General features: G+C 35.8%; 1 protein-coding gene across 1 annotated transcript; it reads left to right on the top strand.

The window, feature by feature from the left end:
• Positions 1 to 7,115: 7,115 nt before the first annotated feature.
• Positions 7,116 to 8,033, top strand: LOC139178870 (olfactory receptor 9G1-like). Its single transcript, XM_070777682.1, has one exon. The coding sequence runs from the start codon at positions 7,116 to 7,118 to the stop codon at positions 8,031 to 8,033; it is 918 nt and encodes a 305-aa protein (XP_070633783.1).
• The last annotated feature ends 3,978 nt before the right edge of the window (positions 8,034 to 12,011 follow it).

Below are 12,011 nucleotides of genomic sequence, written 5' to 3'. Positions count from 1 at the left end.
AATTAGTATTGGCTGCCAGTGAAGAGACACAGGACTCTTCCAGAAGATGATTTGGGAGCTACTTGGAAGCATTCATGTGCTGCTAACTGTGTAAAGTACTCACCTGGATAGCCTCTGAATCTCTCAGCATTATTCTATTGTATTTGAGTAAAGGTCTTATAACTAAAAAGGGAGGGACCCATGGAATGCATAAGCAGCTGTTAACCTAGTATCAAGTATTAAAGGAAGTGGCTTAGTAGTTAAGTACCAGCTCTCTGGAGAAAGACAGCATGATTATTTACTAACTCTGAAATTACTAGATACATATGAAACCTTGACTTGGTCATCTATAAAATCACTGCTATTAATCTTTAAACATACCTATGATAGATGTTATGAGAACAAATAGAATAATTCATGTGAAACACTTAGCATAGCACTTGAGTCAAAGTAAAGTATCCAAAATACTTATCTAATACTTTTATACATGACAAACTTCTGGAATAATATGAGAATCATAGAACATAGAGAAACAGAAGATAGAAATTTTAAAGTGTAGTCCAGGATTGTTCAACATTTTCTCATAGGAAACCACATCTAGTTTTCCTGAATCCACATTTTCAAAGATTTTGCCCAGCTATCAAATGTTCTCAGCATATGTTTTTTTGTGTGTTAATTTAGAATAAACAGCACAAAAAACTTCATAGTAAACTTATGAATTAAAATAAAATAAAAATTGAATTGATATATATTTTCCATTAAAAACAAATGTGAAATATTATATTTATTAATAATAAAGGGAAAAGAGAATAAGTTAAACTAATGTGATATATGTAATGTTAGAAAATAAACAGTTCTAGTGATAATCCTACAAAAGAAAAGGGATATACGAATATCAGGAAGCAGACTGAGTACAGTGATCAGGGAATCCTTGAAAGGGGGTAATCTTAGTGACAATCTACACCTGAAAAAAGACAGGGAAATATCTTCTCTGTAAAGATATTTGAGGAAGGACATTCTAACCACAGGAATGAGTAACTACCAAGGCTCTGAGTGAATCCAGTTTGTTTGGGAACTGAAAGGAGGCAGAGCTGGAGTGGAGTGAACAGTGAAAGGGAGAACAGTAGAGCCAGAGCAGAAATGTCATAAGGTTTGCACATCTTCATAAGGATTTGGGTCTTTACTCTGGAAAAGTTCTGAAGTCATTGAAGTGTTTGAAGATGAGGAGTAATGTGAGTTAACTAGCACCTTAACAGTATCACTCTGGCTTCCTTGCTGAGACACTCAAATGAGGTAAGGATGGAAGTAGAGAGGAAGCAGGGAGGCCATTAGGAAACTGCAATAATACAAACATGAAATTAGAGTGGGTTAGTGTAGGGTGGAATCACTGAAACTGGGAGCAGTTGGTTAAGTTCTGGATATACTTTGAAGGTAGAATGAAGATGTTACCAAATAGCTACAGTTTAAAAGACAAAAAGGAGTAAAAAATGTCTGATAATTTTCCCTAAATTAAAATAATGCCTTCACTGCAGTGAATAAGATTGAGAGAAAAGCAGGCTTAAGAAGGATTGTTAGGAAGACAGTTTTTCCTAAACTTCCCAATAGACATCCTATAAGAGATGTTAAGTAGGCATTTGTATCCATGAATCTGAACTTCAGGGAAGAAAAATGTTGAGGAGATAATAGGTAGGTAGATAGATAGACACATAGATAAGACTACAGAGAATATTTACAGTCATTAGACTGTATGGTCCACCAGGGAGTGACTGTGGATGGAAAAGAGGAGATTTGAGGGTTGATTCTGGGGTTCTCCAAAATTTCAACCTGGGGGCATTAATACTGAGATCATACAGCTTTAGAAGTGGAAGAAAATCCATGCAAGTTTGATGACCTGGAAATCTGATGAACAGACTGTTTCAAGCAAGAAGGACTGATAAACTATTTCAAATGCTACTTATAGATTAGGGGTTTCCTTGGTAGCTCAGCTGGTAAAAAATTCACCTGTAATGCAGGAGACCCCAATTCAATTCCTGGGTCCAGAGATCCCCTGGAGAAGGGATAGGCTACCCACTGCAATATTCTTGGGCTACCCCGGTGGCTCAGATGGTAAAGAATGCACCTGCAATGTGGGAGACCTGGGTTCCATCCCTGGGTTGGGAAGATTCCCTGAAGGAGAGTCTTGGAGGCATGGTAACCCACTCCAGTATTCTTGCCTGGAGAATCCCCATAGATAGAGGAGCCTAGCAGTCTACAGTCCATGGGGCTGCAGAGAGTCAGAAATTACTGAGCAACTAAGCACAGCACAGTCCAAGAAATAACCTTTCAGAGGGCCCTGAGAAATTTCTCAAGAGGAAATGGAAGGAGCTAGGATATGTAGTGATTTTTGCAACAAAGGGCGGGTAGTCTGAACATCAAAATATATATATATATATATATATATATATATATATATATATATATTGTAAATGAAATAAAACCAGATATCTCAAGTTAAAGAATTAAACACTTTTCTATGTATGGGAAGATGCAAGCATCTGGGCTTTCCGAAATCTGGGGCCAGTATCATGTATTTTCACATCCTAAGCTTCTTCAGAGTACACCATAGGGAGTGACTGCAGTCTGATGGCTGCTAGATGGCAGGTATTCTTTTCTTTCCTGAGTTCTCTCAGGGCTCAACAGTTAACCATCCTGGTGGCTGCAATTGCTAGTGACTGTGACATTCTTTATTTACGGAGATGACAGAAAATATTCCACTTTTTCACCTCTAAATAAATTGACAAACTTTTTGGTTAATTGCCTTTTAGAGACTTTCAAAAGACAATTAACCAAAAAGTTTGTTAAGTCCTGAGGTACTTCAGAAATCATATGCATAGGGGACCCTGAGCAGGTATAAGTTGTCTGGATCCACCGTGTGGTCTTTTGTTGACTGTGACTGTGAGTTATAAGTCAGTGGCCTGGATCTGGGTGAGGTGAGTATAATGTTTCTGTACTCACAGTCAAGGTTGGCTGAAATGTTGGAGGAAACATAGGACTTTGCAGAAATGATTTGGACACCACTTAGAAGCATTTATCTGAAACCGCATGAATTTATGTGAAACTAGCCAACTCCTGCTGACAGCATCTGATTCTCTCAGCATCATATTACTGGTGTTGAGTTCAGGTGTTATAACCAAAAGAACAGGGACTCATAAAGCTCGCAAGGAACTCTTAGCCTAATATCAGGTATGAAATGAGGTGACTCAGTGGTTAAGTATGAGGTCTCTGGAGTAAGATAATACTTCTTCATAAGTGTGTAATTATTATCTACTTATTAAAACTCAGTTTGGCCTTCTGTAAAATTCTCTCTAATTTTCAATACTTTTGTTTTTTAAAAATGTGTATAATTGATGTTGCAGAAATAAATTTCAAAATGCTGTGAAACAATAAGCACAGTGCTTGACTCACAATAAAGCATTCAAAATTAACTAACACTTTACAAATAATAAAATTTTCGTATAATGTTGAGAACCAGGGAATGGAAGTCACTTCCTGGTTAAAATAGCACTGCTTTTTTTCCCTTAGTGTAAAAAGAGTTTATATTCATTCCTCATCCTCTTTAGTTCATTTAGTTGAAACACTCATAGAAAAAAAAAAAAAAGAATATTAAGTTTAAGATTGAGTCCAGGTATTTTCAAACTTTTTTCCCCCAAAGAAATGTTAGTGTTTTTAATGTTAGTTAAAACATTAACACTTCTAGTGTTCATGCATCCACGCTTTCAAAGATTTTCCCCAGCCACAATATAGTGGTGGTTCATGTAAAATAAGCAACCCATAAAACCTCCTAACAAGCTTATGAATTACGATGAGATAAACATGGAACTGATATGTGTTTTCCATTAAAAGCATACAGGAAATAATATATTCTAATGCCTGGAAAAGAGAAAAAGTTAAAATAGTGAGATGTATATGTGTGTGTTAGTTGCTCAGTTGTATCTGACTCTGAGACCCCATGGACTGTAGCCCACCAGGTCATCTGTCCAAGAGAATTTCCAGGCAAGAATATTGGAGTGGGTTGCCATTCCTTTCTCTAGGGGATCTTCCTGACCCAGGGATCAAACCAAGGTCTCCAATGTTGCAGGCAGATTATTTACCACCTGAGACACCAGGGAAGCCCCAGTGATATGTGTATAATATTAGATAATAAGAAGCTCTAAGGAGAATAATAAAGTATAAAAAAGACATAAGGCATGTCAAGGCAGTGGATTATAGTAGTTTGATCCGGGAACACCTGAAAAGGGGTGATATTGCTAGTAATTGACACCTGTGAAAAGGGAGGGTGTTTTTTACAAAGATATCTGAGTAAGGATGTTCTAACCACAGGAGGGAGCACTCCATGGTTCTTAGCAAACTCAGTGTATCCCAGGAACTGAAAGGAGGGTGACAGGGCTGGAGTGAAGTGAACAATGAAGGGGAGGACAGTAGTAGCCAGAAGCAGGAGGGGAATAAGCTTGTGCAACTTTATAAAGATTTTGGCTTTACTTTGAATAAGTTCTGAACTCACTGGAGTGTTTGAAGGTAAAAAGTAACATAATCTGTCTGGTATTTTAACAGGATCACTCTGGCTGCCTTATTGAAAGACTCAGTGAGGTAGGGATGGATCTGGAGAGGATGCAGGAAGACTATTAGGAAGCTCTGCAATAAGGCAAATGTGAGATGAGAGTGGTCAGTGTAGGGGTGAATCACTGGAGCTGGGAACAACTGGTCAGGTTCTAGCTGTATTTTGTAGATAAAATCAAGATGCTGCTGATTAGTCATCTACAGGATAAAAGACAAAAAGGAATTCAAAACATCCAGTGATTATTCTTAAATGGAGATAATGTATTTATTGCAGTGAATGTCTGAGAGGAAAGTAAGCTTAGGGAAGATATTAGAAACAGTCTTTCCTAATGCTAAGTAGGCATTTAGATTCATGAGTCTGAAGTTTAGAGAATAAAAATGGTCAAGAGATAAATAGATAGGGAGATAGGGTCTCATATATAGATATAATTCAAAGTCATTAAACTGTATGGTCCACCAAGAGGTAATCGTGGGTAGAAAAGAGAAGGGGTTCAAGGGTTGTTTCTGGGACTTGCCAAAATTCAAAATGGCAGCTGGGGGTGGGGGGTGGATAGCACTGAGTATATGCAGCTTTAGAAATAGAAGAAAATCAAAGCAAGTCTGATGACCTGCAAACAAAGTGAAGAGAATGTTTGCAGCAGGAAGGACTAATAAGCTATTTCAAATGCTCTTTAAAGATCAAATCAGGTGAGGATTAGAACGGTCATTGGATTTATGTTTTCTTGGTCTTTCAGCCTTGATGGAGAAACCTTTAGTGTGTATGAGTGACAAAAAGTTAGGAGGACCAATCTTCTACTTTTTGATATTTTACTCAGAAGTAAGTTTCATTAATATATTAATAGTCTAGTACAAACGGAGTGTTTTTATAAGTTCCAAGACAAAGGAGAAACAACATTCTATTCACCAGAATTTTTGTTTATTTAGACATATAGTGACAGGTTGGTGGGAAGTTAATGTGACTGGAGCTGTTTCTTAAATGTAATACAAATGCACAATAGCTAGATACATTCCTGTCTATCCATTTCAATAGAACATCTATAATCTATGTTCAGGGAATCTTGAAAAGAGTGGCAAATATATATATCATCAGATGGAATACATGTTCTCACAATTATATTCTAAGATATGTAGTTTTGCCTAATGGTTGCTGAGGAGAAAAAAATCATAATAAAAAATTATAAAAGTGGCAAAAATTGAATTAATGCTTGTTTCTAGTACTACATTAATTATGCAATATGTATAAATTCCATCTAAACTGGGTCTTTAGATTATTGTTAATATATTTTTTACTGTTAGAATATGTAGAAAATACAATTAACCCTGTATATTTTATAATCTTGTCATTGTATATCATTCTTCAGTATATATTTTCCCCAAAATTTTGTAAATATTCCCTTTTTTAAATCTTGATACTTTCTTATCCACATAGATATTATTATGGCATATGAATTTGATTTGGTGAATAGTGTCCCAATATATAAAAGCACTGAAAGTAAAAATAATTATTATTTTGAAATTATAATGAAAGTACTGAAATTCAGCATTTCAGATGCAAAAAAAGTTACAATTTAAGCTAAAAAGTCAAGCATTTAGCAAAAAGCATATTAACATTATAAAGAATGCTAAATTACAGTAAATAGAAATGATGAGTTCATCCATCTTTTAAATGAATGGTCATCTTAAGATGTAAAATAAATTAACCAACTTCAGAAATTTGGAATCAAATATAAAACCATTAGACAAAGAAGCCAATACAGTGTAGTGTGTCTCATTTATACGTTGTTAACCACTGTAAACAAACCAGGCACTAAACCACATTCAGTCCACTTGATCCCACAGAATGAAGCTAAGGACAACAATCACAAACAACCAGCTAGGGTTTTTGCTTATTATTGGTTTCCAAAATAAGCAACCAATTAATCTAGAGCCAACCAAATGACTTCCTCATTCTGCTCTGTGTTTTCTCTGTAGAAACATCTCTAGCTCCTATCCATGGAGTGCTTTTAACTACTTTGGCAGTTACCTGATTCAAAGATATATTTGATCAAATAAACTATTGAAAAATTTAATGTACTTATGTGTATGGAAAGAGTAACATGGAAACTTACATTACCATATGTAAAATAGATAGCCATCTGGAATTTGCTCTATGGCTCAGGAAACTCAAACAGGGGCTCTGTATCAACCTAGAGGGGTGGGGTGGGGAGGGAGATCGGAGGGAGGTTCAAAAGGGAGGGGATATATGTATACCAATGGCTGATTCATGTTGAGGTTTGACAGAAAACAGAAAAATTCTGTAAAACAATTATCCTTCAATAAAAAATAATTTAATTTTTAAAAAAGAAAGAAAAATATATATAGCTGTAGACAGTGGTTTGTTACAAAATGAAAATTCTTTCCAAAGTGGACATTTTTGGGTTATAGATTTCTAGGTATGACACCGATATAATATCCTTTATTTTGCACTTTTCCTATGTATTCAGCACAGTGATTCAAGCTGAACTTATTTTTTCTCTTCTTAGGTAAGATTCCTTGTAACCATGAAGAGAAGCAATTACACAGTGATGAACTTCATCCTGGTGGGCTTCACGACAGACCCCAGGATGCAGCTGGTCCTGTTTGTGGTGTTCCTTGGTGTCTACTCTATGACTGTGCTAGCAAACACTTCCCTCATAGTGCTGATTTGTAATGACTCCCGACTGCACACACCCATGTATTTTTTCATTGGGAATCTATCTTTTCTGGATCTCTGGTATTCCTCTGTCTACACTCCAAAGATCTTAGTGACCTGCATCTCTGAAGACAAGAGCATTTCCTTTGCTGGCTGTGTAGCCCAATTCTTCTTCTCTGGTGGGCTGGCGTACAGTGAATGCTACCTGTTGGCCGCCATGGCTTATGACCGCTATATGACCATCTCAAAGCCACTTATTCATTCTCAGGCCATGTCCATAAAACTCTGTGCATTCTTGGTAGCTAGCTCATACCTTGGTGGCTTTACTAACTGTTCTATCATCACCAAAAGAACATTTAGCATGAACTTCTGTAATGACAATGCAATTGATGACTTTTTTTGTGATTTGCTTCCCCTGGTGAAGTTAGCTTGTGGCAAGAAGAATGGCTACCAGGCTCTGATGTATTTCCTCCTGGCCTCTAATGTCATCACCCCTGCTGTGTTTATATTTGCTTCCTACCTCTTCATCATTGCCACCATCTTGAGGATCTGCTCCACTCAGGGCCGCCTCAAGGCCTTCTCCACCTGCTCCTCCCACCTGATCTCTGTCACCTTGTACTATGGCTCCATTCTCTGCATCTACTCTCATCCACGCTCTAACTATTCTTTTGATAGTGACCAAATAGTTTCTACATTTTACACTGTGGTGTTTCCTATGTTGAACCCCATGATCTACAGCTTGAGAAATAAGGATGTGAAAGAGGCCATGAATAAACTCTTTAAATAAATAAAATTTCTCTCCTTTTAAGCAGATGTAGAGACAATTTTTGAGCAGGTTATTGTATTTCAAGAAGAGCTGCCATTGTGTTCCTTTAGGATCAAGAGTCCTTACGTTGCCAGTTCATGAATCTGTACCCTTGGTACAAGGCCAGTCAAAAGACCTAAGATGAAAAAAAAAAAAAAAAAAAGAAGAAGCTCAATTTAAAAGAGATAAAATTTAAATACAAAATATAATCATTTGTTTTGAATTTTATATTACCTTAGGTTGAAAACAACCAAAAAGCTTAAAACCAAAACCTGTCTTCTATCTCATGAAGTGACAGAATGATAACATTTTTTACTGACTGATATGTATAGAATAGTATCCAATAATTATTTCCTTAAAATAGGAAATACATTGAATTAAATTTTAATACTTTCATATCACTCAACTTAAAATCATAACTTTTATTCCTATAGCAGAATTTCTAAAGCATTTTTATATGTCCTTTATTCTCCCCAGAAATGTTAGCACAAAGGCCCAGTGGTACCCAACAAATAACTCAGCACAAACATAATTCAGGAAGCATGAGCTCTCCAACCTACATGTGTGTTTGCATGTTCCTCAATAAAGAAAACTTGGTCACGTTCTCATATGCATCATACTTGTGAATCACTTTGTATCTCCCCAGGCTTCTATTTTAATTATATGGGTGAACCTACAAAGCTATCTACCTCCAAATTATGATATTCTGAGCATCAATACACAACAACAAAAATAATAATAATACTAATAACTATAGTGAGGTGAAACAACTTAAGAATTATCTCCATGAGTAAACATTATCCAAAAGAAATAGTTATAGGAGGAATACATACAAATAGTGATCAAACAAAAGATGAAGTATGATGAGGCGCACATAATTTTGACTTTTAAAAGTGAGATAATATCAGAGCAGAAAAAGAAATAAAAGGAATTCAAATTGGAAAAGAAGAAGTAAAACTCTCACTGTTTGCAGATGGCATGATCCTCTATGTAGAAAACCCTAAAGACTCCACCAGAAAATTACTAGAACTAATCAATGAATATAGTAAGGTTGTAGGATATAAAATCAACACACAGAAATCCCTTGCATTCCTATACACTAATAATGAGAAAATTGAAAGAGAAATTAAGGAAACAATTCCATTCACCATTGCAATGGAAAGACTAATAAAATACTTAGGAATATATCTACCTAAAGAAACTAAAGACCTATATAGAAAACTATAAAACAATGGTGAAAGAAATCAAAGAGGACACTAATAGACAGAGAAATATACCATGTTCATGGATTGGAAGAATCAATATAGTGAAAATGAGTATACTACCCAAAGCAATTTATAGATTCAATACAATCCCTATCAAGCTACCAATGGTATTCTTCACAGAGCTAGAACAAATAATTTCACAATTTGTATGGAAATACAAAAAACCTCGAATAGCCAAAGCTATCTTGAGAAAGAAGAATGGAACTGGAGGATTCAACCTACCTGACTTCAGGCTCTACTACAAAGCCACAGTCATCAAGACAGTATGGTACTGGCACAAAGACAGAAATATAGATCAATGGAACAAAATAGAAAGCCCAGAGACAAATCCACGCACATATGGACACCTTATCTTTGACAAAGGAGGCAAGAATATACAATGGATTAAAGACAATCTCTTTAACAAGTGGTGCTGGGAAAACTGATCAACCACTTGTAAAAGAATGAAACTAGAACACTTTCTAACACCATACACAAAAATAAACTCAAAATGGATTAAAGATCTAAATGTAAAACCAGAAACTATAAAACTCCTAGAGGAGAACCTAGGCAAAACACTCTCCAACATACATCACAGCAGACCTATGACCCACCTCCAAGAATACTGGAAATAAAAGTAAAAATAAACAAATGGGACCTAATTAAAATTAAAAGCTTCTGCACAACAAAGGAAACTATAAGCAAGGTGAAAAGACAGCCTTCAGAATGGGAGAAAATAATAGCAAATGAAGCAATAGACAAACAACTCATCTCAAAAATATACAAGAAACTCCTACAGCTCAATTCCAGAAAAATAAATGGCCCAATCAAAAAATGGGCCAAAGAAGTAAATAGACATTTCTCCAAAGAAGATATACAGATGGCTAACAAACACATGAAAAGATGCTCAACATCACTCATTATCAGAGAAATGCAAATCAAAACCACAGTGAGGTACCATTTCACACCAGTCAGAATGACTGTGATCCAAAAGTCTACAAGCAATAAATGCTGGAGAGGGTGTGGAGAAAAGGGAACCCTCTTACACTGTTGGTGGGAATGCAAACTAGTAGAGCCACTATGGAGAAACGTGTGGAGATTCCTTAAAAAACTGCCTTATGATCCAGCAATCCCTCTGCTGGGAATACACACTCAGGAAACCAGAATTTAAAGAGACACATGTACCCCAATGTTCATTGCAGCACTGTTTATAATAGCCAGGACATGGAAGCAACCTAGATGTCCATCGGCAGGTGAATGGATAAGAAAGCTGTGGTACATATACACAATGGAATATTACTCAGCCATTAAAAAGAATACATTTGAATCAGTTATAATGAGGTGGATGAAACTGGAGCCTATTATACAGAGTGAAGTAAGCCAGAAAGAAAAACGCCAATACAGTATACTAATGCATATATATGGAATTTAGAAAGATGGTAACAAAAACCCTGTATATGAGACAGCAAAAGAGACACTGATGTATAGAACAGTCTTTTGGACTCTGTGGGAGAGGGAGAGGGTGGGATGATTTGGGAGAAGGGCATTGAAATATGTATAATATCATATATTAAATGAGTCGCCAGTCCAGGTTCGATGCATGATACTGCATGTTTGGGGCTGGTGCACTGAGACAACACAGAGGGATGGTATGGGGAGGGAGTAGGGAAGAGGGTTCAGGATGGGGAACACATGTATACCTGTGACAGATTCTTTTCGATATATGGCAAAATCAATACAATATTGTAAATTTAAATAAAATAAAATTTTAAAAAATGGAAATATCATCTTCAAATTACCATAGGAAAAAAAAAAGTGAGATAATATTACTACAACTTTAGTTAATTAAAAAGTGAATAATGCCCTGTTTGTATTGTTTTAAGCATTAAAAACAAGAAAAAATATGTAAAAAATGTGAAATTTAAGCAAGTATTCCCCAAGATTCCAGGAAGTCTTCTAAGAGCAGGAAACTTTCTTAAGCTTCATATAACTAAAATAGAAAGTGCATAAGATATATATTTCTCTAAGAAGTAAAATTGTTTTTAAAAACAGCAAATATACAGCAACTGTTTTTAAGCATTTTATGAATAATTTGTAAAATGTTAAAGCACATAAAGTGTTTAGAACCTTGTTTAAAATAGATAATATATAATTTTAGTATTAATAGTTTGATTTCTTTATTTTGTACACTGGAGTGCTTTTTGTATCCTTTAGGGAAGATGGCATAGAATCTCATAAATTACAGCTTTTCTGGTAAAGTGAAATTCCTATCTAATCTCATAAATTTTATCAAGTAGTGCTCTTATAAGAATATTAGAGATGTATGATTGGTGAGATGAATAGGCATTGTGGTTTTTAAAAATCAGTAGCAAACTAATATGTAGTCGCTGCCTTCAAGAAAGATAACGTAATCATGGAAATGTAATTTAAAGCAAATATTATAACATCTGGGTTCCCTACTGCCTCAGCGGTGAAGAATCTGCCTGCCAATGCAGAATACATGGGTTCAGTCCCTTGGTCAGAAGATCCTCTGGAGGAGGAAATGGCAACTCTAGTATTCTTGCCTGGACAATCCCATAGACAGAGAAGCCTGGCAAGCTCCACTATGAGGTCACAAATGAATCAGACACAGCTGAATGACTAAACAACAACATTATAATACTCTATCTTTTGCAGGCAAATATAGATGGAAAAAAAAATCTGTTAACCTAATGAT

This window comes from Bos indicus, chromosome 23, assembly GCF_029378745.1.
Source record: "Bos indicus isolate NIAB-ARS_2022 breed Sahiwal x Tharparkar chromosome 23, NIAB-ARS_B.indTharparkar_mat_pri_1.0, whole genome shotgun sequence".
In the NCBI taxonomy this organism is placed as follows: domain Eukaryota; kingdom Metazoa; phylum Chordata; class Mammalia; order Artiodactyla; family Bovidae; genus Bos; species Bos indicus.
Note: the sequence above shows the minus strand (reverse complement) of the source record. Positions and strands in the feature narration are given on the sequence as shown.